General features: G+C 64.1%; 1 protein-coding gene across 1 annotated transcript; it reads left to right on the forward strand.

Moving 5' to 3' along the window:
• The first annotated feature begins 114 nt into the window (after positions 1-114).
• On the forward strand, positions 115-21108 carry ABCA2 (ATP binding cassette subfamily A member 2). Its single transcript, XM_033238458.1, is given in 50 exon segments — positions 115-291; positions 4135-4228; positions 4547-4549; positions 5477-5588; positions 5664-5827; positions 6050-6177; positions 6362-6472; positions 6753-6971; positions 7297-7664; positions 7863-8022; positions 9042-9170; positions 9280-9447; positions 9531-9627; positions 9992-10006; positions 10009-10164; positions 10266-10368; positions 10439-10553; positions 10649-10839; positions 10993-11143; positions 11215-11419; positions 11600-11764; positions 11867-12047; positions 12165-12377; positions 12468-12664; positions 12742-12924; positions 13158-13342; positions 13462-13582; positions 13857-14093; positions 14222-14428; positions 14694-14796; positions 14887-15203; positions 15279-15492; positions 15614-15719; positions 15822-15933; positions 16030-16090; positions 16248-16422; positions 16518-16633; positions 16713-16860; positions 16934-17057; positions 17138-17270; positions 17518-17635; positions 17935-18113; positions 18182-18323; positions 18403-18537; positions 18663-18766; positions 18842-18934; positions 19273-19375; positions 19458-19595; positions 19726-19932; positions 20383-21108. Coding segments are annotated over 50 exon segments (7308 nt in total). The 5' UTR covers positions 115-225; the 3' UTR covers positions 20419-21108.
• Positions 21109-24928: the final 3820 nt, after the last annotated feature.

Raw genomic sequence — 24928 nt, forward strand, 5'->3', positions numbered from 1 at the left:
GCGGGCGCGGACGGAGCGCGGCGCCTTTAAGCGGGGGCGGGCGGGGCGCGGGCAGAGTCGCTGTCGCCGCGGCCGCCGGGGCGGAGCCAGCGCGGATCGGGTCCCGGACGCCCGAGCGCCCCGCCCCCGCGCGGGCGATGCCCAGCGGCGCGGCGGGCGGCGGGGCCCGGCGGGGCGCGCAGAGGAGCGGGCCGCGGCGCTGAGGCGGCGGAGCGCGGCCCCGCCATGGGCTTCCTGCACCAGCTGCAGCTGCTGCTCTGGAAGAACGTGACGCTCAAGCGCCGGAGCCCGGTGAGCCCACACCACGCGCCCGCCCGCAGCCCGAGGCCGCGCGCACCGCGGCCAGCGTCGCGCTCCCCGCGCGCACGTGCGGACGGCCGGGCGCGCGCGGACCCCGGCGGGCACTGGGGGCGGCGCGGGCCCGAGCCCCCTCCCCGCCGGGCCCTGCTCTCTGCTGCCGGCGCTGCGGCCTTCGGGGAGGTGGCTCGGTCGTGGCCAGCCCGGTCCCGCGTCCGCTGACATCGCGGTGCTCGGCTGAGTCACGGCACCCGTGCCCTCTGCAGCGCGCTCTCTGGGGCGGCTGTGGGCGGGGGGCAAGCGGCGCTCAGGACTCTGGCTCGAGGGAGGCCCTGGTTCCCAGGACAGAGGGCAGGCCTGGGGGGCTCCATCCAACTCTGAGGCTCCATGGTCCTTGGGCCCAGCCTCTCTGGGGCCCCAGCGGAGACCCTGTCCCTTCCCTCCCTCCACCCCTCCCCTGCCCTTGGGCCGCGGCCTGCCATAGAGGTTGGTCCCAGGCATCTCTCCGCCTCCCCTCCCCCGCACCCTTCCTGGCACATCCATGACCCTTGCTCATGCTCTCGCCACTGGGAACGTCCTTGTGCTAGCCTCGGCCAGCCTGAATCTCTGGACCCCTTTGTCCTTTGGGGTCCAGTTCTCCCTGAGCCTGATCCACTCTATTCTCTCCTGGTCCCCCACCTCCTCTGGGGGCTGGGTCTACTGTTTGGAGCTGTGACCACCAGGTTCCCAGCACTGCCTGGGCAGCCAGTGGACCTGAGGGTGCGGGACACAGCCGTCAGGGACAGAAGTCCTGTGTGGAGCGAGGGGCTTGGGGATATAGATGTCCTGCCATACCCCCAGCTGGCCAGCTTGGCTCCAGCCTGGGAAGGGACACCTCCCAGGCCATAGGCCTGGGCCAGCTTGGGTTTCTGAAGGCCCTTGGGATTGTCCAGGCCAGGGCCCAGAGCAGGTGGGGGCCTGAGGCGGACACATCCTCTTGCCCAGTCAGCGCCCGGGCGGGACCCCTTGGGCTGCACCAGTCCCTGCCTGTTTATCTTTCAACATACACTGCAGGAAACCGAGGCTGCAGTCAGGTGGGGTGGCCATCATCACCATGGCTGGCAGGATTCCCCTGGGCACCTGGCCTTGGCAGGGAGCCTGGGTTAGGTACACGCCCTGGCCAGGCACCTGGAGCTGGCTGAGTGGAGTCCCATGGATCAGGCCTGCAGTCCTTGGCATTGGGTCACTGGGGACAGCAAAGCAGGGCCAAGGGAACAGGGATGTGGCATGTGGCATGCATTAGTATTAGCCCCCGGAGGTTGCTGTCAGGAAGGTCCCCACTGGGCCTGGGAGCAGAGGCTGGAATGGTGGCCCCTGTTCCAGTGGGGACAATGCTCAGGGAAGGGAGTGTGGCCTATGAGGGCACCTGGCAAGCAGGTGGGAGGTGTGTACTGTCCTGACTGCAAGAGTGGCTCCCAGCTGCTAGTTTGGACTGCCCCCCAGGACCTTTCTGGGTCCCTACCCTACAGGGCTCCCAGAGGCCCACTGGGCTACAGGGGAGGTCCTTAGCCCGTGGCTGGAGCAGGTGGGGAACTGTTTCCCCCAGGGAGGCTGAGTCCTTGCTAGGCTTGTGATGTGGGGCTGGGGCTGGCTGGACACTGGGCACACTCCTGCCAGGTCCCTGCTTTCCTGGGAAGGATCTTAGACATCAGAGCTGGACTCTTGGAGCCAGGCTTGGATGACAGAGGTTTGCCCTGCGTGCCATGCGCCCTGCTGGGGCAGAGGTGCACCCTGGGCAGAGCCCAGGGTCTGGATGGTGTGTACCAAGGACCTCTGTGCTGCTAGCAGACTCCTCCAAGCTCTTTGCCTCAGTTCCCCTGTCTGTGTGACCTACCTCCTCTTCGTTAGCTGGACGTGGGTCTGCCCTTGGGCTACAGGCTGTTCTTGGTGAAGGGACAGGCTCACTGTCATGAAGTCACTGGGATGGCAGGTGGCAGTGCCACCTTCGGATCTCACCTATTCTCCCCCCCGACACAGTAGGCGGGAGCTACAGGGAGGGGTCATGCCCAGAGAGGGCACCCAGGCCTCCAGGCGATGTGAAGGCACTGGGCTGGTCTTGAGGGATGGAGGTTGGACCACCTGGAGGCACCCATGTGGGGCACCCAGGGTGTGCCAGACCTGTGCTGCCGCCTGTAACCAGATGCTCCTGTGGCGCCTGCCGCCCGCCAGCCAGGACTCTCCTCCTCCTCCCAGTAGCTCGTGCGAGGCCGTTGCTATAGCAATGGGGAAGGCAGCTGGGCCTGTTGCTGCAGTTACAGCGCCCGTAGCAGGCCGGGTGTGGGCAGGGCTGGTGCCCTGTGCTGTGACCCCTGCCTCTGACATTGCCCCAGTCAGGCAGCCACCCTCGCCCTGGTGCCTGTTGGTGCCCACAGTGCCTCAACGAGCCCCGAGCTCTATCCTGGCTCAGGGAGTGGGTAGAGGCTGGCACAGGCTGGGGCGGGCATAGGGCACCCACAGCATGATGTTCCCGGCCACAGAGCCCTATTGTCCAAACACAGTAAACACAGCAGCCGCCCCCACCCCAGGGACCGGGGGCTCGGCCCAGACCACACAGCACACTGGGGGCTCTGAAGGGTTTTGGGATGGGGATGAGGACAAAGGATGCCTCCAAGTTGGGTGCTCGCCCTTGAGGGCAGGGCCCCTCTGTCCTGTGGGTCTCAGAGAGGGCTGGTCTGCCAAGGGCTCTCCTGAGAGTAGCTGGCCCAAGCTCCTCCTCTTCCCTGAGCTGGGGGCTGGGACACAAGAACCAGTGAAGTCCTTGGTTTTCAGGTGAAGTGAGCAAAGTGCTTCTTTCTCACTCCACGCAGGTCCCGCTAGGGCTCGCCTTGGTGCCCAGCCTGGGCTAGCAGGAGCTGACCTGGGGAAACTGAATTCCGAGGCCCAAGACTGGTTGCCCCGGGTCAGGGGAGGGAACAGGGCAGAAAGAGGTGCCTTTGGGTCAGGCGCGGTGGCTCACGCCTGTAATCCCAGCACTTTGGGAGGCCGAGACGGGCGGATCACGAGGTCAGGAGATCGAGACCATCCTGGCTAACACGGTGAAACCCCGTCTCTACTAAAAATAGAAAAAATTAGCGGGTGTGGTGGCGGGCACCTGTAGTCCCAGTTACTTGGGAGGCTGAGGCAGGAGAATGGTGTGAACTCGGGGGCGGAGCTTGCAGTGAGCTGAGATTGCACCACTGCACTCCAGCCTGGGCAACAGAGCAAGACTGCATCTCAAAACAAAACAAACACAAAAGGTGCCTTTGCCTCAGGGACTGGGGCTGTCAGACCCCTTACCGGGTCTTCTCCGAGGCTCAGGGCCCTGGGCTCAGGCCAGGCCTCTCTGAACCAGGCCTCCTCATCTCCCCAGCCCCCTGTATTGGTGGGGAGGAAGGGGGAGGAAGGTGAACCCGGGGCAGTGTGAGAACTGTAGGTGGGGCCAGTGGTTCAGATGGTCCCCAAGATTTTGCCCAGGTAGCCCTGGAGGTGGGGAGGAAGAAGATGAGCTGGGATATACATGGGTCAGAGTAGACCACAAGCTGGCCGATTCGTCACGGTAGGCCCTGAGGCTCCTCAGAGGGCAGGTAGGCCCAGTGTGGGCTGGGGACCGGAAATCTGATTTGCTGAGCCAGACAATCCTTACCGTCAGTACCCTGGAAGGGACTCAGACCTTCCGTGGTCCCGAAGGGCCTGTGCCCACCTTCCCTGGCCCCAGGGAGCATGTGGTCCTGGCTGGGCTGGGCCGGTCCTGTGGGAGGCTGGGGAGGGCCTGGGCGAGCACAGGTCTGTCCTATCCCTCACTGGGCCCACCCTTTCCAGTGGGTCCTGGCCTTCGAGATCTTCATCCCCCTGGTGCTGTTCTTCATCCTGCTGGGGCTGCGGCAGAAGAAGCCCACCATCTCCGTGAAGGAAGGTGAGCGCGGCAGGAGGCCCCGGGCACAGCTGGGGGAGCGCGGAGGGGGAGCCCTCCCAGCACCTCGCACGCCTGTGCTGTGTGTGCACATCTGCACATGGGTGTCCTGTTCCCAGAGTCCCTGAGGTGTGGTGCCTGCTCCTCTGTGCGGTCCTGGGCCGCACCTCCTGGCTGGGCTGTGGAGGTCGGGGCTGGCCTGTGGCCGCAAATGATGATGCCAATGCCTGTTCCTGGTGATGTGGGCACTCACTGGTCTCCTCTGTTCTGTTTTGACCCCCCCCCCCCCCGCATGGTCTCTTGTCCTCGGCTGGCATGCAGTCTGTAAGTGAGCGGCTGCCTCCTCCTGGCTGGCCTAGGCAGCAGCTGCGGGGGGCCCACGGGCCGTCCTGGCTTGAGCGCCCTCCCCGCTTTCATTAACAGCCCTCCCAGGCCCCCTGCCGGTCTCAGGAACAGCTGGCTCCAGACGGGGATGGTGGGCAGTGAAGTGGGCAGTGGTAGGGAGTGAGAGGCCAGTCCACCTAAAGCCACAACTGTTGCCTGGGTCAAGCTGAGGCAGCATCTCTCTGCCTGGCCTTGCCTTCTAGGGGTGGGGCGTCTCGGCTTCTGGGTGGAGTCTGGGCTGAGGCTTGGCTAGCCTGGGCTGAGGCTGGGCTGGTCTGGGCTGGCCTGGGCTGAGGCTCGGCTGGGCTGGGCTGGCCTGGGCTGAGGCTGGGCTGGTCTGGGCTGCCCTGGGCTGAGGCTCGGCTGGTCTGGGCTGGCCTGGGCTGAGGATGGGCTGGCCCGGGCTGGGGCTGGAGCGGCCTGGCTACTCTCCCTTCATACTCCTTCAGGCTCCTGCACTCACTCTGCTAACCAGCTGGCCAGAGGTCAGAGGTCACTGCCCAGAGGGGGTCCTATGTCCTCCCCTGGGCTCTGTAGGCAGTGCCACAGCTGAAATGTTTTCGGGGGGAGAGTGCCAAGTCACGTGGGCCTGCACTGGCTGAAGGGAAAGGAATGCTCTGGGAGTTATGGCAGAAGGGGTGGTGAGTGGCTCTTTGACCTCTGACCTGCTGGAGTCGTTCGCCCCAGAATGCTTAGCCTGTAGCCCAGCTGGGGCCAGGGCTCTGTGCTGCCTTCTCCCTAATGCTGCTACTCCTTCCTGACTTTCTCTAAATTTCTCCTCTTGGCCTCTGTCTCCTTCCCCTTCTGGATTCCTATCTCTCTCTCCCCTTTCATCCCCAACCCTGCCCTCTCCTGTGGGTCCGCCAGCCTTCTACACAGCGGCGCCCCTGACATCCGCTGGCATTCTGCCTGTCATGCAGTCGCTGTGCCCGGACGGCCAGCGGGACGAGTTCGGCTTCCTGCAGTACGCCAACTCCACGTGAGTGCTCACCCGCCCCTCGGAGTACCCACCCCTCCCCAGCCCATCCAGTGAGTGACATCCGCCCTGGTGCAGGGTCACGCAGCTGCTCGAGCGCCTGGACCGTGTGGTGGAGGAAGGCAACCTGTTCGACCCAGCACGGCCCAGCCTGGGCTCAGAGCTGGAGGCCCTGCGCCAGCATCTGGAGGCCCTCAGTGCGGGCCCAGGCACCTCGGGGAGCCACCTGGACAGATCTACAGGTGTGCCCTGTGCAGGGAAGTTGGGGGACAGGGCTGCGGGCCTAGCTCTGCTGTCACTGGGCTGAAACCCACGTCCACCCTGGGCCCCTCCACCTGCCCTGAGCTCCCAGCCACGCGCAGGCTGCAGTGGCAGAGCTGTGGTGTTGGGCTCGGAGCTGAGCCCAAGTGGGGCACCTTGCCAAGGTGCAGCGGCCTCTCAGCCTCGCCTTCCTGCCTGTCCAGTGTCTTCCTTCTCTCTGGACTCGGTGGCCAGAGACCCGCAGGAGCTCTGGCGTTTCCTGACACAAAACCTGTCGCTGCCCAATAGCACAGCCCAAGCCCTCCTGGCCGCCCGTGTGGACCCTCCCGAGGTGAGGCAAGGACAGCTCCCAGCTCTGGCCACTCCCTTCTGCCCCCGCCATGCCCCCTGGTTGCTGAGCCATCCTCAGGACTCTGTCTGAACCACGCCCCACACCCCATCTGAGCCACGCCCCCACACTCCATCTGAGCCACGCCCCCACACCCCCATCTGAGCCATGCCCCCACACCTCCCAGGTCTACCACCTGCTCTTTGGTCCCTCGTCTGCCCTGGATTCACAGTCCCGCCTCCACAAGGGTCAGGAGCCCTGGAGCCACCTAGGGAGCAATCCCCTGTTCCGGATGGAGGTTAGGGCATCCATGTGTGGGATGGGACTGGAGTGCTGCCTGCCTCTGGGGGTGCTTCTGCTCCGTGGGTGAGGAAAGGGCCCCCTTAGTGACTTGGAGCTCCTCCTGGGAGAGGGGGAGGGTCCTAGGGGTCTATGGCAGGCACAAGGGGTAGAGGCATGTCGTATGACCCAGGCAGCCCCAGAGCCAGCCGGTGGGTGGGGTAGGGTGAGGCCTGAGGCCCTGGTGGTTGGGGACAAAGTCCTTGCTGTGGCTCCACTGATCCCTGTGCCCACCCCAGGAGCTGCTGCTGGCTCCTGCCCTCCTGGAGCAGCTCACCTGCACGCCAGGCTCCGGGAAGCTGGGCCGGATCCTCACTGTGCCTGAGAGTCAGAAGGGGGCCCTGCAGGGCTACCAGGATGCTGTCTGCAGTGGGCAGGCTGCTGCACGTGCCAGGCGCTTCTCTGGGCTGGCCGATGAACTCCGGAACCAGCTGGACATGGCCAAGGTCTCCCAGCAGGTGAAGCCCTGCCTGCCCACTGCCCGCTGCTTGCTGCCTGAGTGGAAAGAGGGGCTGGGGCTGCTTGGAGAGCTCGGGGCTCCTGGGCCCAGGCTGTGCGTGGGATGCTGCCTGTGGGTGGGTGTCCAATGGCGCCATGGCTGGTGCCCCACCCCTGCTCACCATCCCAGCTCCTGTCCTGGGCTCCCGTTACCCAGGCTACAGACTGCCTCCCAGCATCCCCAGCTTGTGTCTCCCTGCTGCCGTCTCCCTTCTCCGCACCTGACCTATCACCCACCTGCAGTCCATCTCACCCCTCACTGCCCACATGCCTGTTTCCTCTCAGCTGGGCCTGGATGCCCCCAACGGCTCAGACTCCCCGCCACAGGCGCCATCCCCACGGAGGCTGCAGGCGCTTCTGGGGGACCTGCTGGATGCCCAGAAGGTTCTGCAGGATGTGGATGTCCTGTCGGCCCTGGCCCTGCTACTGCCCCAGGGTGCCTGCACTGGCCGGACCCCCGGACCCCCAGCCAGCGGTGCGGGTGGGGTGGCCAATGGCACTGGGGCAGGGACAGTCGTGGGCCCCAACGCCACCGCTGAGGAGGGCGCACCCTCTGCTGCAGCACCGGCCTCCCCGGACACGCTGCAGGGCCAGTGCTCAGCCTTCGTGCAGCTCTGGGCCGGCCTGCAGCCCATATTGTGTGGCAACAACCGGTAGGTGGGCGGCAGGGGAATGGGGGTGAGGGGGACAGCCAGGGGCAGGGCCTGAGCCCTGACTCTAGGCCCTGGCTCTGGAGGTCTCATTTGGCGCCCTGCCCTGTGCGCCGAAGTCCCTCCCCATCCCGATGCCCCTCCCACTCTCACGCTCCCGCCCCCTAATGGCCTGGCCCTGCCTCCTGTCCCCTGCCCCAGCACCATTGAGCCTGAGGCCCTGCGGCGGGGCAACATGAGCTCCCTGGGCTTCACGAGCAAGGAGCAGCGGAACCTGGGCCTCCTCGTGCACCTCATGACCAGCAACCCCAAAATCCTGTACGCGCCTGCGGGCTCTGAGGTCGACCGCGTCATCCTCAAGGTGCGCAGGTCTAGGACACTTGACAGGCAGAGTGGGAGGGGGTCTCTGCAGGCTTGGGACCCCTGGGCAGAGGGGGTTGGCAGAACTGACATGGGAGGGGTACAGGGGTGCAGCTTCGGGTACACAGGCTCTGCAGGTGGGGGACCAGGTGGCCACTTTTCCTTTAGGGAGCTCCAGGGGCTGCTGTGGGAAGGCACTGGAGAGTCTGCTCTGGCAGCGTCCCCCGGCTGGGTGTGGCCGGTCCAGGGCAGTGCTGGTGGAGGAGGGGTGTGTCCAGAGACCTTCCAGAGTGTTCCGTGGGCGGGCAGCTGGGTAGTTTGCGTTCTGGGTGAGAGATCCTGTCTAGAACAAGCAGAGGCCAGGGCTAGACATTGGCCTGAGAGGGGAGGGCCTGTGGATGAGGCCAATCCTGGGTGTAGAGGGGGGTCCCTAGGATAAGGGTGGGAGAAATGAGGGTGGAGCATGGGGTGCTTAAGGGACACATGGATAGAGGTACAGCAAAGGAGCTGGTGGGCACAGCTGGGCAGTTGAGGGTCCGGAGGCCATGCTGCCCTGGGAGTGGAGGGCAAAGCAGGTTTCACATGAGCGCTGCAGAAAGGTGTGGAGAGCCCGGGCATGGGACTCATGCTTGAAATCCCAGCTCTTTGGGAGGCCATGGTAGGAGGATCGCTTGAGCTCAGGAGTTTGAGACAAGCCTGAGCAACATAGCAGAACCCCATCTCTACCAAAAATAAAAAAATTAGCCAGGTGTGGTGGTGGGCACCTGTAATCCTAGCTACTTGGAGGGCTGAGGCGGGAGGATCCCTTGAGCCTGGGAGGTGGAGGCTGCAGTGAACCAGGACTGCACCACTGCACTCCAGCATGGGTGACTGAGACCCTGTCTCGGGGAAAAAAAAAAAAAGGTGGGGAGGGTTGGTTGTTTTCAACAGGTCAGCCACTGGCGAGGTGAGTGGGGTGAGAGCCCCCAAGCCGGCGGGGGTCCGTCAGGAAACTCCATGCCCCTGCCTCACCCTCCGCAGGCCAATGAGACTTTTGCCTTTGTGGGCAACGTGACTCACTATGCCCAGGTCTGGCTCAACATCTCGGCCGAGATTCGCAGCTTCCTTGAGCAGGGCAGGCTGCAGCAACACCTGCACTGGCTACAGCAGGTGCCAAGGGTGCCCGCGAGGGAGGCAGCCGCAGGTGGCGCGGGGAGCCCCTCTCTGCCCGGCTCGGCAGGCCTGCAGGCCCCCCTCTGAGCTGCTCCTCTACCCCTAGTACGTAGCGGAGCTGCGGCTGCACCCCGAGGCACTGAACCTGTCGCTGGATGAGCTGCCGCCGGCCCTGAGACAGGACAACTTCTCGCTGCCCAGTGGCATGGCTCTCTTGCAGCAGCTGGATACCATTGACAACGCGGCCTGCGGCTGGATCCAGTTCATGTCCAAGGTGCGGTGGGGCCGCCGACCCAACCCCCATACCCCCTGCCTCGTGCATGCCCAGGCGGCCTCCAGCGATGCCCCTCCCCCTAGGTGAGCGTGGACATCTTCAAGGGCTTCCCCGACGAGGAGAGCATTGTCAACTACACGCTCAACCAGGCCTACCAGGACAACGTCACTGTGTTTGCCAGTGAGCTGCCTTCCCCGCTCCGCCTCAGCCCCCCACAGACCTCCTCCTCCCCAGCCCAGCCCCACTGGTCCCCCTGTGCCCTCCCACTCCTTGGCCCCGCCCTGGTCTTGCCCCCCTCACCCGCCACTTCCCTTCCCCACCCCTGCCTCTTCCAAACGGCCCCACCCCACAACCCGCCCCCTCCCTGCACCTCCCCACTTCTGCCCACCTTTACCCTGGGGCCCCCATCCCAGCCCTGCCCCACTTTTCCCTGGACCCTCCTGTCCCCGCCCCCACGCCTTGGCCCCACCCCCGTGCCTTGCCCCCACCCCACCTCCTGGCCCCGCCCCTACATCTTGGCCCCGCCCCAACCTCCCGGCCCCAGGTGTGATCTTCCAGACCCGAAGGACGGCTCGCTCTCACCTCACGTGCACTATAAGATCCGCCAGAACTCCAGCTTCACCGAGAAAACCAACGAGATCCGCCGCGCCTACTGGCGGCCTGGGCCCAATACTGGCGGCCGCTTCTACTTCCTCTACGGCTTCGTCTGGATCCAGGGTGAGGGGCGGGCCCGGAAGACGGGCGGAGGATTCATAGGGGAGGACAGGTGGGACGACAGGAGGGCCTGCCCGGCACCTGATGGCGGTCCCTACCCACAGACATGATGGAACGCGCCATCATCGACACCTTTGTGGGGCACGATGTGGTGGAGCCAGGCAGCTACGTGCAGATGTTCCCCTACCCCTGCTACACGCGCGATGAGTGAGTGCCGGGCGCCCGGGGCTGGGCTGGGACAGGGGCTGAGTGGCGCCTGAGCGCGGCCTCCCCACAGCTTCCTTTTCGTCATCGAGCACATGATGCCGCTGTGCATGGTGATCTCCTGGGTCTACTCCGTGGCCATGACCATCCAGCACATCGTGGCGGAGAAGGAGCACCGGCTCAAGGAGGTGCGGCGGGCCGGGACCCTCCCTGGAGGCGCGGGCTGGCAGGGAGGGGCGGCGTCCTCCCCGGGGCCTGCCCCAAGCCCCTGGCCCACCCGCAGGTGATGAAGACCATGGGCCTGAACAACGCGGTGCACTGGGTGGCCTGGTTCATCACCGGCTTTGTGCAGCTGTCCATCTCCGTGACAGCGCTCACCGCCATCCTGAAGTACGGCCAGGTGCTCATGCACAGCCACGTAGTCATCATCTGGCTCTTCCTGGCCGTCTATGCTGTGGCCACCATCATGTTCTGGTGAGCACAGGCCATGGTAGCGGGGACCTGGGGCAGGCACTGGCCCAACAAGCTCACCCCACACCCTCTTGGAGACCCCTGGACCCTGGCAGGCTTGCCCAGGAGGCCGGGAGTGTGGGTGGCTGATGGCGTGCATGGCCCCTGCCCACCCAGTTTCCTGGTGTCCGTGCTGTACTCCAAGGCCAAGCTGGCCTCTGCCTGCGGCGGCATCATCTACTTCCTGAGCTACGTGCCCTATATGTATGTGGCAATCCGAGAGGAGGTGGCGCATGATAAGATAACGGCCTTCGAGAAGTGCATCGCGGTGAGGGTTGCGGGCAGGTGGGCGGCTGGGTTGCCTGGCCACCCCACGTGCTGACACCACTGCCTCCTCAGTCCCTCATGTCCACGACGGCCTTTGGCCTGGGCTCCAAGTACTTCGCGCTGTACGAGGTGGCCGGCGTGGGCATCCAGTGGCACACCTTCAGCCAGTCCCCAGTGGAGGGGGATGACTTCAACCTGCTCCTGGCCGTCACCATGCTGATGGTGGATGCCGTGGTCTACGGCATCCTCACATGGTACATCGAGGCTGTGCACCCAGGTACTGGCCAGCCCTTGGAGGGCAGGGGAGAGGCGGGGTCCCCAGCCAGGTTTGGGGACCAGCGCTCTGGGTCCACTCCTGGACACAGCACGGGTGGCTCCCTGGGTGGGCACGTGGCCCACGTGGTGGATGGTCACCCCAGGCCCTAGGTCAGCCTCCCCTCCCCTCCCCGACCCCCAGGCATGTACGGGCTGCCCCGGCCCTGGTACTTCCCACTGCAGAAGTCCTACTGGCTGGGCAGTGGGCGGACAGAAGCCTGGGAGTGGAGCTGGCCATGGGCACGCACCCCCCGCCTCAGTGTCATGGAGGAGGACCAGGCCTGTGCCATGGAGAGCCGGCGCTTTGGTGAGGCTGGTGCCAGAATGGTGGCTGGGGTGGGCACTGGGTTTGGAGTCCTGGGTGGCCTTGGCGCCGCCCCTGCCCTGCTGATCCACAGCCCTGGTGCAGAGGAGACACGTGGCATGGAGGAGGAGCCCACTCACCTGCCTTTGGTAGTCTGCGTGGATAAACTCACCAAGGTCTACAAGGATGACAAGAAGTTGGCCCTGAACAAGCTGAGCCTGAACCTCTACGAGAACCAGGTGGTCTCCTTCCTGGGCCACAACGGGGCAGGCAAGACCACCACCATGTGAGTGTCAGAGGGGCGGGGCCGTGGGCATCTGCTGACCAGAGCAGGAGTCCTAGTCAGGGGCAGAGTGGCGCCCCTGCAGAGGGTGTGGGGTCATGACCCTGCCCACCTACCCAGGTCCATCCTGACCGGCCTGTTCCCTCCGACGTCGGGTTCTGCCACCATCTACGGGCACGACATCCGCACGGAGATGGATGAGATCCGCAAGAACTTGGGCATGTGCCCGCAGCACAACGTGCTGTTTGACCGGCTCACGGTGGAGGAGCACCTTTGGTTCTACTCACGGCTCAAAAGCATGGCCCAGGAGGAGATCCGCAGAGAGATGGACAAGTGGGTGGGCGCAGGGTGGGGCGGAGCGGGTGGGGAGAGGCCCTGGGGCTGTGCATAGCCCCAGCCCCATGCCCCACCTCCCTGTCCCAGGATGATCGAGGACCTGGAGCTCTCCAACAAGCGGCACTCGCTGGTGCAGACACTGTCGGGTGGCATGAAGCGCAAGCTGTCCGTGGCCATCGCCTTCGTGGGCGGCTCTCGCGCCATCATCCTGGACGAGCCCACGGCGGGCGTGGACCCTTACGCGCGCCGCGCCATCTGGGACCTCATCCTGAAATACAAGCCAGGTGAGTGGGGTGCCGTGCGGGCATCGGTGTGAACGGTGCCTCCCCTGGCCCCTGACCTGGGTCTGGCCTTGCCCTAGGCCGCACCATCCTTCTCTCCACCCACCACATGGACGAGGCTGACCTGCTTGGGGACCGCATTGCCATCATCTCCCACGGGAAGCTCAAGTGCTGCGGCTCCCCGCTCTTCCTCAAGGGCACCTATGGTGATGGGTACCGCCTCACGCTGGTCAAGCAGCCCGCCGAGTCGGGGGGCCCCCAAGGTCTGTGTTGAAGCTGCCTGAGCGGGCCTCGGGCCACCCCCTCTCCGGGACCCCCACCTGAGAATCCATGATGGAGGGGCTGGGTCCTCACTGTCACCTGCTGGGCCCAGGATACCTGCTGGGGCCTGGCCAGCCCTCTCCAACGCCCATATCTTGACTCAGTTGGGTTCCCATCGGGGGTCCCTCCTCCCAGCCCCTGAGTGAATTCCTCCCTGCTCCCACATCCCCCACAGAGCCAGGGCTGGCATCCAGCCCCCCAGGTCGGGCCCCGCTGAGCAGCTGCTCTGAGCTCCAGGTGTCCCAGTTCATCCGCAAGCACGTGGCCTCCTGCCTGCTGGTCTCAGACACAAGCACGGAGCTCTCCTACATCCTGCCCAGCGAGGCTGCCAAGAAGGGGGCTTTCGAGCGCCTCTTCCAGGTGTGAGGGCCAAAAGCAGGCCAGGGCCTAAGGGTTGAGGGGCAGTTGCAGGCGGTGGAGGTAGACGCACCCCTGCCTGGGCGTCCCTGCCACAGCCTCCCCCTCCACTGCCCTCACAGCACCTGGAGCGCAGCCTGGACGCGCTGCACCTCAGTAGCTTTGGGCTGATGGACACCACCCTGGAGGAGGTGTTCCTCAAGGTGTCGGAGGAGGATCAGTCGCTGGAGAACAGTGAGGCCGGTGAGGGGCCCGGGCCACTTGCTTAGCCCACCCCACCCACAAGGTCCCAGCTCGGGCCTGTGCTGTCACTCCTGCCTGGTGTCTGGGGGCGCCACCCTGGTCCTGGGTGGCATCCCCAGGGTTAGCCTGGGGTCCTGGGTGGGTGGTCATGGTGGCCAGAGATCCTGGGCAGGTGTATGACCCTGGGAACTGGGTAAAGACCAGGCATGGGGGTCCTGGGCAGGCCTAGGGGCCAGTAACTCTGAGCATCCCCTCGGCCCTTCCACTGCGGCAGATGTGAAGGAGTCCAGGAAGGACGTACTCCCTGGGGCGGAGGGCACGGTGTCTGGGGAGGGTCACGCTGGCAACCTGGCCCGGTGCTCGGAGCTGGCCCAGTCACAGGCATCGCTGCAGTCGGCGTCATCTGTGGGCTCTGCCCGTGGTGACGAGGGAGCTGGCTACGCCGACGTCTATGGCGACTACCGCCCCCTGTTTGATAACCCACAGGACCCAGACAACATCAGCCTGCAAGGTGGGGTGGCCGGGTGAGGCCGGGGCAGCCGGGGAGGGGGAGCGGGGTTAGAGGGGAGCGGCGTGGGGGCAGCCAGTGGGGAGAGGATAGTGTGCAGCCACCTGCTCAGCCCCTACCTGTCTGCACAGAGGCTGAGGCAGAGGCCCTGTCGAGGGTTGGCCAGGGCAGCCGCAAGCTGGACGGCGGGTGGCTGAAGGTGCGCCAGTTCCACGGGCTACTGGTCAAACGCTTCCACTGTGCCCGCCGCAACTCCAAGGCACTCTTCTCCCAGATCCTGCTGCCGGCCTTCTTCGTCTGCGTGGCCATGACCGTGGCTCTGTCCGTCCCCGAGATTGGTAGGCCACCGGCTGGGCGGGGGTGCCGGGCTTACGTCCCCCCCTTCCACCAGGAGCCCTGAGGATGCCCTCTCCCAAGCCTCCTGACTCTGGCCTCACCCCGCACCTGAGGCTGGGCACACGCCGGGGTTCATCGGAGAGTCCTGCCTCTTTGGGGCCCAGATCCCAGGCGTGGGTCCTTTGGGTTTGGTGGAAGGGGACCGAGGCTTGGGGGCTGCTGACCAGTGGGCAGAACCTGCTCAGGCCTCCCTGCTCTCCCTGCCAGGTGACCTGCCCCCACTGGTCCTGTCACCTTCCCAGTACCACAACTACACCCAGCCCCGTGGCAACTTCATCCCCTACGCCAACGAGGAGCGCCGCGAGTACCGGTGAGGCCCCTGGCGGGGGCAGCCTTGGTGAGTGGGGCAGGCGAGGGAGCAGAGACGGGCAGCCCCACCTCACACTGTGGGTGCCCGCAGGCTGCGGCTGTCACCCGACGCCAGCCCCCAGCAGCTCGTGAGCACGTTCCGGCTGCCGTCAGGGGTGGGCGCTACCTGCGTGCTCAAGTCTCCCGCTAATGGCTCTCTGGGGCCCACGTTGAACCTGAGCAGCGGGGAGTCGCGTCTGCTGGCGGCTCGGTTCTTCGACAGCATGTGCTTGGAGTCCTTCACGCAGGGGCTGCCGCTGTCCAACTTCGTGCCGCCCCCACCCTCACCTGCGCCATCTGACTCCCCAGCATCCCTGGATGAGGACCTGCAGGCCTGGAACGTCTCCCTGCCACCCACCGCCGGGCCAGGTAGCAGTTTAGGGGGCCTGCTGGGGGGCAGGGGCAGCGAGGGGTCCTTCTCACCACACCACGCTATGCCCACAGAAATGTGGACGTCGGTGCCCTCCCTGCCGCACCTGGTACGGGAGCCCGTCCGCTGCACCTGCTCCGCGCAGGGCACCGGCTTCTCCTGCCCCAGCAGTGTGGGCGGGCACCCACCCCAGATGCGGGTGGTCACAGGCGACATCCTGACCGACATCACCGGCCACAACGTCTCTGAGTACCTGCTCTTCACCTCTGACCGCTTCCGACTGCACCGGTGAGCTGGGTGGGGAGGCTGTGGGCGAGGGCGGCCAGCCACCAGCCACCTAGTCTCAACTCCTGTCCCTCTAGCCTCACTGCCTGCCCAGCCTCACCGCCCCTCCCACCTGCCTGCCCAGGTATGGGGCCATCACCTTTGGCAACGTCCTCAAGTCCATCCCAGCCTCATTTGGCACCAGGGCCCCACCCATGGTGCGGAAGATCGCGGTGCGCAGGGCTGCCCAGGTGAGCAAGGCTGTGGCCCTGGGGCTTCATGGTGTGTAGCGCCGCCTGAGGTCTGCAGAGACCCACGGGGCTCCTGGGGCCTTTGTCCTCTTCGTTCTGCAGGTTTTCTACAACAACAAGGGCTATCACAGCATGCCCACCTACCTCAACAGCCTCAACAACGCCATCCTGCGTGCCAACCTGCCCAAGAGCAAGGGCAACCCGGCAGCTTACGGTGAGCTGGCGCAGGTGGGGCCGGGCGGGGAGGAGCTGGGGCTGGGCCGGATGGCGCAGAGGCCTGAAGCTGCCGCCCCCACCTCGCCGTGTGCAGGCATCACCGTCACCAACCATCCCATGAACAAGACCAGTGCCAGCCTCTCCCTGGACTACTTGTAAGTATGGCCAGTGCCAGCCTCTCCCTGGACTACCTGTAAGTGTGGCCAGTGCCAGCCTCTCCCTGGACTACCTGTAAGTGTGGCCAGTGGGGATGAGGCGGGGCAGGTGGGCGCTGCAGCCCGGCCGTGAGGACTGAGGGCTTCCTTGCTCCAGGCTGCAGGGCACGGATGTCGTCATCGCCATCTTCATCATCGTGGCCATGTCGTTCGTGCCGGCCAGCTTCGTCGTCTTCCTCGTGGCCGAGAAGTCCACCAAGGCCAAGCACTTGCAGTTTGTCAGCGGCTGCAACCCCGTCATCTACTGGCTGGCGAACTACGTGTGGGACATGGTGCGCCCGGCGTGGCCACGGGGATGCCCCGGCCCTTCTCATCCCCCATCCCCGCCCTGCCCCGGGTCTCTCACCAGCCACCCCCATCCCTGCAGCTCAACTACCTGGTCCCCGCTACCTGCTGCGTCATCATCCTGTTTGTGTTCGACCTGCCGGCCTACACATCGCCCACCAACTTCCCTGCTGTCCTCTCCCTCTTCCTGCTCTATGGGTAAGGGGGAGCGGATGGGGGAGTCGCCTTAGGTGGGGCCAGGGCTGCCTGGTGACCATTGCCCGCCACCTGCCCACAGCTGGTCCATCACGCCCATCATGTACCCGGCCTCCTTCTGGTTCGAGGTCCCCAGCTCGGCCTACGTGTTCCTCATTGTCATCAATCTCTTCATCGGCATCACTGCCACTGTGGCCACCTTCCTGCTGCAGCTCTTCGAGCACGACAAGGTGGGGTGGCAGCGACATGGCGGGGGCGGCGGGCCCTGTGGAGGCTGTGCGCCTGACCCCGGCCACCCTGCAGGACCTGAAAGTTGTCAACAGTTACCTGAAAAGCTGCTTCCTCATTTTCCCCAACTACAATCTGGGCCACGGGCTCATGGAGATGGCCTACAACGAGTATATCAATGAGTACTACGCCAAGATTGGTGAGGGAGCCCGTGGGGCGGGGGAGGCGGTTGGGGCCCCTCAAGGCCTAGAGCACAGGCCCTGAGCTGGCTCCCCACAGGCCAGTTTGACAAGATGAAGTCCCCATTCGAATGGGACATCGTCACCCGCGGGCTGGTGGCCATGGCGGTCGAGGGCGTCGTGGGCTTCCTGCTGACCATCATGTGCCAGTACAACTTCCTGCGGCGGCCACAGTGAGCGGGGCGCATAGCGGCGGTGGGGGCAGGGGGCGGGGCGGGAGCAGGGATGGGGTCAGGGAGTGGGGCAGGGTGGGGGCAGGGATGGGGCAGGAGGAGATGGGGCAGGAGGAGATGGGGCAGGGGACAGGAAGGGAGCCTGGCCCCCCTTCCTGCATGCCACAGCCAGAGGACGTGAGACTGGTGGCAGGGAGGGGCAGTGGGGGTGGCGAGCTGCTGGACACTGTCCATCCTGTCCCCCAAGGCGCATGCCTGTGTCTACCAAGCCTGTAGAGGATGATGTGGACGTGGCTAGCGAGCGGCAGCGAGTGCTCCGGGGAGACGCCGACAACGATATGGTCAAGATTGAGAACCTGACCAAGGTGGGCTCTGAGCGTTTGGAGTGGGGCCTGGGTGGGGTGGGCCAGGGCCAGGGCCAGGGGGGTTGGGGCCCCAGCAGTAGAGGTGGAGCCTGGGTGGGTATGGCCCTGAGCTCTGGGGGTGGGGCCTGCATGGGGTGGGGCCATGGGGCATGTGGGCAGGGCCCTGGGCTCTGGAGGTGGGGCAGGGCCTGGGTGGGGTGGGGCCAGAGGGGCAGGGTGGGAGCAGGATGGGGTTGAGGGTGTTGCACCCCACACCCCCATGCCCCCATGCCCCGCTGAGCGGACAGGCTCCTGGCCAGGTCTACAAGTCCCGGAAGATTGGCCGCATCCTGGCCGTTGACCGCCTGTGCCTGGGTGTGCGTCCTGGCGAGTGCTTCGGGCTTCTGGGCGTCAACGGTGCGGGCAAGACCAGCACCTTCAAGATGCTGACCGGCGACGAGAGCACGACGGGGGGCGAGGCGTTCGTCAACGGACACAGGTGCGGGGGGAGCCCTGGGTGGGCGGGGCCGCCGCGTCCCCATGCGCTGACAGCCGCCATGTCCTCAGCGTGCTGAAGGAGCTACTCCAGGTGCAACAGAGCCTCGGCTACTGCCCGCAGTGTGACGCACTGTTCGACGAGCTCACGGCCCAGGAGCACCTGCAGCTGTACACACGGCTGCGTGGGATCTCCTGGAAGGATGAGGCCCGGGTGAGGATCTGCAGGGCAGGGCAGGGAGCCAGCGCACTGGGCGGCCCTGCCTGCGCTGACATCTGCGTTCTCCGGCCAGGTGGTGAAGTGGGCTCTGGAGAAGCTGGAGCTGACCAAGTACGCAGACAAGCCGGCCGGCACCTACAGCGGCGGCAACAAGCGGAAGCTCTCCACGGCCATCGCCCTCATTGGGTACCCAGCCTTCATCTTCCTGGTAAGCCCTGGGTAGGGTGGGGGGCGGCTGCCTGGCCTTTGACTTCCTGGTGAGCACGGGCAGGGGCAGCGTTCAGGCCGGGGTGTGTGGGCCTGGCAGCGGCTGAGCCTGCCACCCATCTCCAGGACGAGCCCACCACAGGCATGGACCCCAAGGCCCGGCGCTTCCTCTGGAACCTCATCCTCGACCTCATCAAGACAGGGCGTTCGGTGGTGCTGACATCACACAGGTGAGGGCGTCCCCACCCCCCCGTGCCCCCACCCCGCAGCACACCTTCTGGTGCCAGCCTGTGTGTGTCCCACAGCATGGAAGAGTGTGAGGCGTTGTGCACGCGGTTGGCCATCATGGTGAACGGTCGCCTGCGGTGCCTGGGCAGCATCCAGCACCTGAAGAACCGGTGAGCCAGGGCGGGGCCAGGGGAGGGCTGGGGCGGGCCCAGGGGTGGGACCAGGCAGTGGGTCCCGGAGTAGGGGCGGCTGCAGGGCTGTGGGGCCAGGGAAGCTGGGGGGACTGGGGTTGTGGGGACTGGGGCAGTGGGGCCAGGGGAGGGGCCTGGAGGACTGTGGGGGCTGTAGGACTAGGGGGGCTGTGGGAGGCTATGGGGCTTCCTGGGGTACCTGTGGGGACTGTGGGGCTGGGAGGCTTGGGGAGCTGGGGCTCTGGCTGGGCGGCGCAGTGGGGCTGGGGCTCTGGCTGGGTGGCGCAGGGCTCTGGGCCATGGGCCTGTCCCACCAGGTTTGGAGATGGCTACATGATCACGGTGCGGACCAAGAGCAGCCAGAGCGTGAAGGACGTGGTGCGGTTCTTCAACCGCAGCTTCCCGGAAGCCATGCTCAAGGTGGGTAGTCCCAGGCAGGGTCGTGGAGGGGGTGCTGTGGGGTGGGAGCGCTGCCAGTGGCCTCTGACCTCCACCCCTGCAGGAGCGGCACCACACAAAGGTGCAGTACCAGCTCAAGTCGGAGCACATCTCACTGGCCCAGGTGTTCAGCAAGATGGAGCGGGTGTCTGGCGTGCTGGGCATCGAGGATTACTCGGTCAGCCAGACCACACTGGACAATGTGAGTGCCCCGAGGGCACTGCGCACCACACCTACCCCTCCTCCCACCTGCCCTGCCCCCCTCCGCCCAGCACCTCCCCATCCCCCCACCCAGACCCGCCCCCTCCCCACACGCCTGCCCCACCCACCAGGTGTTCGTGAACTTCGCCAAGAAGCAGAGCGACAACCTGGAGCAGCAGGAGACGGAGCCGCCCTCTGCACTGCAGTCCCCTCTTGGCTGCTTGCTCAGCCTGCTCCGGCCCCGGCCTGCCCCCACGGAGCTCCGAGCACTTGTAGCAGATGAACCTGAGGACCTGGACACGGAGGACGAGGGCCTCATCAGCTTTGAGGAGGAGCGGGTGAGCAGGCTGCCCTCACGGCTGCCCAGGGCTCTGCCCACTGGACCTAGGCTGCCTGGCGGCTCCAGCTCCGGGTAGGGTAGGGGGAGAACTGGCCCCAGGATGCTTGCTGTCCGGAGGTCAAGGGGGCAGAGTGGGCAAGGGAGACTTGCAGACAGGCCTGGAGAGACGAAACGCAGGGCCCAGACTTGCTGGAATCTTTGAGGGGCACAGAGCCAGGATAGGGCAGAGGGGACCAGAGCCTGGGAACAGGGGACCGATGTAGAGTCAGTGACCCCCAGACTCGGCAGACAGAGGCCCAGGAGAGCCCAGACACAGAGGGAGCTCGTGGGGAGACCTTGCGTCCAGGCCCAGCCTGCAGGAGAGCCAGGGCAGGCCAGCACAAGTGTCCTCAGCCCCACAAGGGGGTGGCACAGGACGCCCCCTAAGCCTGACCTCCCCTGTGCACAGGCCCAGCTGTCCTTCAACACGGACACGCTCTGCTGACCACCCAGAGCTGGGCCAGGGAGGATACGCTCCGCTGACCGCTCAGAGCTGGACCAGGGACTCGACCGTGGGGACAGATGTCTCCCAGTGCCTGCCAGGCCCTGGAGTGGAGATTGAGGACCAAGGGGCTTCTGGCCCTCCAGCCCCCGTACTCGGCCATGCCCTGTGGTCACTGCGGCTGCCGCCCCCAATTGTGCCAAAGGCTGACCCGGCCCGGGCTGCGCACACCCTCGCCCTGCTTTGCCTTAAAGCCTCAGCATCTGCCCAGCCCCTCGCCCCTTCCTAGCTCTGCTCACCGCCCAAGGCGACACCGGCTGGACCAGGCACTGCCGGCCTTTCTCCTGCCCAGCCTTGGAACCAGCTTTTTTTTCCTACAATGAAGGCTGACGCTGAGGGCGGACTGTGGACGGGGCTGGGTCAGTCGCATATTTATTTTGCTTTGAGAAGAGACTCCTCTGGTCCTGCTCTCCTGCAGGGAGGTGGCTGTCCCGTGGGAAGCCATCAGCTTGGGTCAGCTGGCAGGCGGCAGGAATGGAGAAGCTGGCCTTGCTGACCAGGCGAGGGCCAGAACCCCCCCTACCCCCAGCTGCTGTCGCTCTCCCACCCAGCTTGGCCCCCTGCCCGCCCACCTGCCTGGAAGCCGGGCCTGTACATAGCGCACAGATGTTTGTTTTAAATAAATAAACAAAACACCTGAAGGCCTGTGTGTGTGAGGTGGGAGGGGTGGGGAAGATGGGCCCATCAGGTGGGTTAGCACTCCAGAAGGCCCTGTCCCTCGGGCACAGGTGCTGGCGGAGGTGGCCAGGTCGGCCTGGAGGAAGGAAACTGAGGCAGGGTGGTTCACCATGGTTCACTGTCCCCCCCATCCCACCCTCAGGGGTTGCTCCTGGCCCCCTTCCCCTTAGCCTTCATCTTCCCATCCACCCGCCCCCTCTAAGCCTCCTTCACCCCTTGCTGCCCATGTGGGGCCTGCAGTGGCCTGGGCTGGGCTGTCTCCATATCATGGAAGGGACAGGGAGGGCTTCCAGGAGGAGGTGACCTCCAGGAGGAGACTGAAATCTGTGAAGATTACTTAAGGGAAGGGCATGCCAGCCAGAGGGCAGGGCACAGGCCAAGGCCCCAGGGAGGCAGGACCCGGAAACTTTGAGGCTCATTGGCAGTGGAGCCTGGTGCACTGTGGGCAGGAGATGGGGGAGGGGCATGAAGGGCCCGCAGAGCTCATGCCCCGTGATCTGGGCCAAGGTCAGACTCTTGCCTTAGGCCGTTTCAAGGCTTCTCAGGAGGTTGGAGGGTGGACTCAGGTGAGGGATGGTGCCACATGGGGGACAAAAAGGGGAGGGTCCCATGGGCTTAAGGGCACTGGCAGGCCTGGGTGGGCTGGGCTGACGCATCCACTTGGGTTCCTATGAGACGCTCGCCGTGGCCACCTGAGGGACAGTGGGATGGGCGTGCTGGAGTCCCCGAGAGGCTGGGTCAGTGGGGTGAAGCTGTCCTGGGCCCTGGGGGCGGCTAACTCTGGAAGAACCGGGAGGAACACCCGCTCACTGGAGGGGCTGGTGTGGGTTTGGTGGTCAGCCAAGGGAAATGTGTGGGGGAGCCACCAGAAGGCAGGACCCTCGGGGCTTCAGGTCTCAGCAGCCTCCGTCCTACAACTGTAGGGGCTGAATCATGGCAGGAAGAAGTCGAAAAAGGAACATGGCTCAGCTGAGGCCCAGGGAGACCCAGTGCACAGGACGAGGCCAGGCTGGACCTGGACAGCCGCCCACAGACTGACACAGTTCATGGGGGTGTCACCTCTAGAGGCTTCATTTGTGATGATGTGTAATGCAGTGTTGAAAGCAAACACACCCCCCAGCATCTTCCTCAGAACAGTTTCTGCTGGGCACAGTGGCTCACACCTGTCATCTCAGCACTTTGGGAGGCCGAGGCGGGTGGATCACCTGAGGTCAGTAGTTCGAGACCAGTCTGGCCAACATGGTGAAACCCCATTTCTACTAAAACTACAAAAATTAGCCAGTTGTGGTGGCGGGCGCCTATATTTCCAGGTGCTCGGGAGACTGAGGCAGGAGAATCACTTGAACCCGGCAGGTAGAGACTGCAGTGAGCCAAGATCGCACCATTGCACTCTAGCCTAGACGACAGAGTGAGACACCGTCTCAAAACAACAGCAAAAAGAACATTTTAAACTTTCAGAAAAGTTGCAAGAATAGCTGAGCGCACGTCTTCAGTCGACGCACCTGAGAAATCTTGCCACACGCGCTGTCACTCTACCCGCTTTTGTGCTGCCCTACGTAAAAGCAAACAGCAGCTGCTGCAACCCGCCAGCCCCAGGCCCTGCAGTCTCCTTCCCCCAAGAGCCAGGGTAGCCCAGAGTTAACAAGGGATACAGCAAGGCTTTTGAGGGCCCTGGTAGCCCAGGCATGCCCTTTATTTTTATTTATTATTTTTATTTTTGTGAGACAGAGTCTCGCTCTGCTGCCCAGACTGGAATGGGGTGTGATCTCGGCTCACTGCGAGCTCCGCCTCCTGGGTTCACGCCATTCTCCTGCCTCAGCCTCCGGAGTAGCTGGGACTACAGGCGCCTGCCATGTGCCCGGCTGATTTTTTTTTTTTATATATTTTTAGTAGAGATGAGGTTTCACTGTGTTGGCCAGGCCAGGGAGTCTTGAACTCCTGACCTCAGGTGATCGCCCAGCCTCGGCCTCTCAAAGTGCTGGGATTACAGGCGTGAGCCACTGTGCCTGGCCAATTTTTGTGTTTTTAGTGGAGATGGGGTTTCGCCATGTTGGCCAAGCTGAACTCCTGATTTCAGGTGATCTGCCTACCTCAGCCTCCCAAAGTGCTGGGATGACAGGTGTGAGCCACCGCGCTGGGCCCTACGCATGCTCTTTAAAGTTTTCCCAAAACACCAGGATCACTCAGGTGCTGTGGCTCAGGCAGATCACATGAAATCAGGAGTTCAGCTTGGCCAACATGGCGAAACCCCATCTCCACTAAAAATACAAAATTAGCTGGGTATTGTATCACCTGTGATCCCAGCTACATGGGAGGCTGAGGCAGAAGAATTGCTAGAATCTGGGAGGCAGAGGTTGCAGTGAGCTGAGATCACGCCACTGCACACCAGCCTGGGTGACAGAGTGAGACTCTGTCTCAAAAAAAAAAAAGAAAAAAAAAAAAGAAAAGGCCGGGTGCGGTGGCTCACACCTGTAATCCCAGCACTTTGGGAGGCTGAGGTGGGCGGATCACCTGAGGTCGGGAGTTCAAGACCAGCTTGACCAACATGGAGAAACCCTATCTCTACTGAAAATACAAAATTAGTCGGATGTGCTGGCACATGCCTGTAATCCCAGCTACTCGGGAGGCTGAGGCAGGAGAATCACTTGAACCTGGGAGGTGGAGGTTGTGGTGAGCTGAGGTTGCGCCACTGCACTCCAGCCTCAGCGACAGAGCGAGACTCTTTCTCAAAAAAAAATAAATAAATAAGAAAAGAAGGCTGGGCGCGGTGGCTCAAGCCTATAATCCCAGCACTTTGGGAGGCCGAGGCGGGCGGATCACGAGGTCAGGAGATCAAGACCCTCCTGGCTAACATGGTGATACCCCGTCTCTACTAAAAAAATACAAAAAACTAGCTAGGTGAGGTGGCGGGCGCCTGTAGTCCCAGCTACTTAGGAGGCTGAGGCAGGAGAATGGCGTAAACCCGGGAGGCGGAGCTTGCAGTGAGCTGAGATCCGGCCACTGCACTCCAGCCTGGGCGACAGAGCGAGACTCCGTCTTAAAAAAAAAAAAAAAGAAAAGAAAAAAGAAAAGAAAAGAAAAACCCAGGATCCAACCAGGAGGCACTCATTATGTTTTGCTGCCTTCCCCGGGGCCCCTCTGAGCCGTCCCCAGCCTTGGTATTCTTGCCCCTCCACAGGGACAGGCTCTACAGGCCCAGGCTGAGCTGTGGATGTGTCTGATCATTTCCTCCTGGCCCGAGGCAGGTTGGACATTTTTGGCCAGAGCAGCACTGGGACATGCTGTGTCGGTCACCTGCAGGTGTCATCTGTCCCTCAGCAGGTGATGCTGAATGTGGTCGCCTGGCTGAGGCCCAATTCTTCCTCCCTTAGATGTGGGAATGCCATCCGGGTGCTGCATGGCCATGCGGCCAGCCTGTGCTCCACCCCCCTGCGTGCCCCCCAACCCCGTCACCCAGGGCCAGCAGCTGCAAAATGGCCATTTCCTGCATCTATTCCATTTCGGCATCTACCAGCTGGCATTCTTCTCTCACCAAGGGCCTCCTCCACTTTAAAAAATCTATCAGTACAGACTTGCAGGTTTAAAAAAATGAATGTGTTAACATTCATTACTGTCATCTTTTTTTTTTTTTTTTTGAGACGGGGTCTCGCTCTGTCACCCAGGCTGCAGTGCAGTGGCCAGATCTCAGCTCACTGCAAGCTCCGCCTCCCGGGTTTACGCCATTCTCCTGCCTCAGCCTCCCGAGTAGCTGGGACTACAGGCGCCTGCCACCTCG

The sequence above is a fragment of the Trachypithecus francoisi genome, unplaced genomic scaffold (genome assembly GCF_009764315.1).
Source record: "Trachypithecus francoisi isolate TF-2019V2 unplaced genomic scaffold, Tfra_2.0 Lachesis_group16, whole genome shotgun sequence".
NCBI classification, from domain to species: domain Eukaryota; kingdom Metazoa; phylum Chordata; class Mammalia; order Primates; family Cercopithecidae; genus Trachypithecus; species Trachypithecus francoisi.